Raw genomic sequence first — 3,483 nt, forward strand, 5'->3', positions numbered from 1 at the left:
TATTTATACAATCTACCTTGAGGTCGGAACAATTTGGAAGGGAGACCTTTAATTATGAAGACAATATTTAAAGAGAAGAAGAATAAAACTCAATAATATCAAAATATATTCTTCCATAACTTTTGTTAATTTCTATCATGAATATGTGAACAATGTTAGCCTTTAGTGGTCATGGATATGTTCCTCATGTTAAATTGTACTAAAAGTGATGAATGGATATGTTCCCCATGTTAAATTGTACTACAATGTTAGCCTTTAGAGGTCAAGTGATGAGGGTGTTTTATGTGGTATAGAGAATGTGTCATGCCAATATCACTAGTCGTGTTAAAAAAATTACTCGACACTTTGACAAAAAAACAAAACTAAAAAGATAAATCCCATTATCAATATTAATGCATCAATTTAGTTATTAAGCTAATATAATGACGGTTTGGTATGAGAAAGCAAATTGTAAGGGTAAATTTCCTTGAATGAATGCCCTTACAATTCCCTAGGATACAAATGAAGTATTTTGTTTATTTATGTCTGTCGAATACCTTTCACCTCTAACAAACCAACCAAAAAACAACCATATATAGAACATGATGGGCCATGATTTTTAGCCCCGTGACTTGTTTAAAATAGGTATAGTACCCTAGAAAACTGTGTAGGAAACTTAAAAAACTTTAGCAGAGCCCACCTAAAGTTGGGCATGATGATTTGTAGCAGAGTAAGTGTATACAGTTGAACTCAACCCTGCAATCGATTGGTTGCATGCTATTGGCTTCCAGTTGCCATTGTTAACAGTGGAACTTTGCATTTCACGTTCTCCATAGTTAAAAGATGGATAAAGACAACTGAAAATATGGGACTGATCCCCTGAAAAAGTAGTAGCATCAATGGGCCCTTCTACTGTGTAAGGCTCCACAGAAGCTATTCCCAAACTTTCCATTACATAATCTCCTTTGGAGTTATGTGGGTCTGCAGAAAAATAGCCTTCATTTGTAAGTGATCCAATTCCATATGAAGGTACCTTGGGCAATTCTTCAATTGCAGGCTTGCATTTTTCAATGAGCCATTCCAGTGCTTTACTGGGCTGATCAAAACCAAGTCTATCTTGTACAAGAAAGAATTTGATGGCTGTTTCAAAAGACAGTCTTATTCTTCTGTCTCTCAGTCCTTTTGAAGTGGCCACTTTAGTGTGCCCATCTTTGCTTGCAGAAGGGTGAAGAACACTGTAGGCCTTGAGCATATCCCTTGGACTTATTTTCACAGCTTTTTTCACACTCTTTCGAGGCCTATTCTTTTTCTCAACCTGCACAGATTTGCTATAGTTTGATTTCCAGTGTTGAGATACAAGAGGCTCATCATGAACACCAATTCCAGCTCTTGAGCAATCGTAGACAAGATCTTCTTGATCATGTGTAAAACTCTCATGGTGGTTGGTGGTGCTTTCATTGTTAAGTGCAGAGGATGGAGGAGACAAGTTCTCTGCTATTGTATCACCATACATATTAAGCCCATAATAATCTTCATAAATGATGGCATCATCAAAACAGTCAAATTCAGAGTATGACAGAATGGAGGGGACTTGGCCATCTGTACCCAAAAAACCTTCAGTTGCAATATCACCATCCATATCCATAGCATACATGTCAGGGAAGATATTCCAATGGTAGGAACTGGTCTGCAGTAGATAAGCTATTTGTTATCTTTCTTAGGCATATGATTCATAAAATCTATAAAAAAGAAGTAAAGGATCTATATCTAGAAAAGCATGAAAAATACCTAATCTTAGCCAATCTTCCCTTGCTCAACCGTTTCCTGAAATGGTTATAAAACTAACTTTGTAAGCAAGCTCAGAGACAGATATTCAACCTTGAAAAACCTAAGAGAGTGATTGCATATAATCCATATAACTTACCTCTTAAACCACCTTGCAAATTCAGGCTCTTTACAGAGATAAATGTAGAATTATTTCCTTTGCTTACAATGCATCTTAACTGGAATGATTATAAATGGAAGAGGGTATTCTCCTTTTTCACATTATAGGGATGAGCAATAGGCATTTGTGGTATGGAAAGGATGTTCCAAATTTAAATGGAAGGGAGCTTTTTCAGCATTTATGTCGTTGGGTACACTTGTGAAAGAAATGTGTGCACTCAAAAGCAGAAACAGAAGTGGCACATACTTTTCCCACAGCACTGATATCTTATCTTGAAAAAGCATCAGCACAGTAATCAGACCCCACTTTTGTCTGCTGACAAGATGTTGCCCATCTAATCATTGCATACGGGTATCATTTTTATACCCACCCTTGCAAACTCCAACCAGGGAGTCCTCATCAGAAAAAGTGGAGTTTTTCTTATGTCAATCAGCATCACCATCTTTCACTGACTTCTCTGGTTGGCATATTGTTTGTTTTCTCTGCCATAGATCAGATTGATAAGTCATGTCAAAATTTTCCATCCCATCATCATAACAGCTGCATATACGGGCCCTATTCTTTCCAGCTAGCTAGCTCTTCTGTTTTGAACCCTAGACAAGTAATTGCAAATAGAATTTGTCGTCACAAGGAGAAGGCTGCTTCTGGGTATGCAAGAGAGAAATAGCTTGTCACTCTAAAAGTATTCAATGTTTGAGGTACACAACTCTAATGGGTTTTGTGAAGGAGAGAGTTGTTTTCTGTCACCTCCAAGGAGACATTAATCTGATTCATGAAAATTTTCCCTGGGAAAATATGTTTTGGAGGAGATTATTAAGCTGTTTTTATAAAAGGGCAAGATAAAAATGTTTTCATAAAGGTATTTTATGTTTTTAAATGTAATTTCATATTTAATGTGATCTTAATTATTTAGGTCAGAAATTCAAGTTTGATGGGTGTATGGTAGTATTCAAGTATTCTAATTGTAAAATACAATTAAACTTTCTAGTAGTGTATTATTTGAAAGTGGAGATTTGGACAAACCTTTAAAATCTTATAAAATTGTAACCATATGCATATGCTATATATGTTTTTTAAATAAAATATATCTTAACATTTGAAAGGTAATTTTTAATGGATCATTATTTTATAAGATATCTTAAAAAGGTAACTTTTAATGGATCATTATTTTTAAAAAGTTGTTTCACAAGACAAAATCAATCATCAAATTTAAGTTTTGATGGTTGACACCAATTTACTATATGAATCCCCCTTTATATAAGAATTTATATTGATTTTTTATTTATTTTCTATATTGTTTCATGACAGATATATAAATTGTTGACAATATGTGTTGCCACTGATGTCAATTTGATGTCTAACAATATGTGTTGTCCTTGAGGAAATGATTGGAGTATGTATTGTGGTCATTGATGATGTGTGTTGGGCATATTTGGGAGCAGTTGTGTCATTTCAGATTGGTCAGAGACATAGACGACTGTTTGGAGGTTCATCAAACGGGAGTATATCAATTCAGATACATGGTATACATTGATTTATGTTTTGGTCATAAAGAGTAG

The 3,483-nt window shown here is 34.8% G+C and overlaps 1 protein-coding gene across 1 annotated transcript; it reads right to left on the bottom strand.

The window, feature by feature from the left end:
- Nucleotides 1-363: 363 nt before the first annotated feature.
- Nucleotides 364-2,095, bottom strand: LOC131034025 (transcription factor PCF7). The gene is made up of 3 exons (XM_057965367.2): nt 1,904-2,095; nt 1,768-1,803; nt 364-1,666 (listed from the first exon to the last, which is right to left on the bottom strand). Exon 3 carries the CDS (start codon nt 1,631-1,633, stop codon nt 680-682), a length of 954 nt encoding a protein of 317 aa, XP_057821350.2. The 5' UTR covers nt 1,634-1,666; nt 1,768-1,803; nt 1,904-2,095; the 3' UTR covers nt 364-679.
- Nucleotides 2,096-3,483: the final 1,388 nt, after the last annotated feature.

This window comes from Cryptomeria japonica, chromosome 2, assembly GCF_030272615.1.
Source record: "Cryptomeria japonica chromosome 2, Sugi_1.0, whole genome shotgun sequence".
Classification (NCBI taxonomy): Eukaryota; Viridiplantae; Streptophyta; class Pinopsida; order Cupressales; family Cupressaceae; genus Cryptomeria; species Cryptomeria japonica.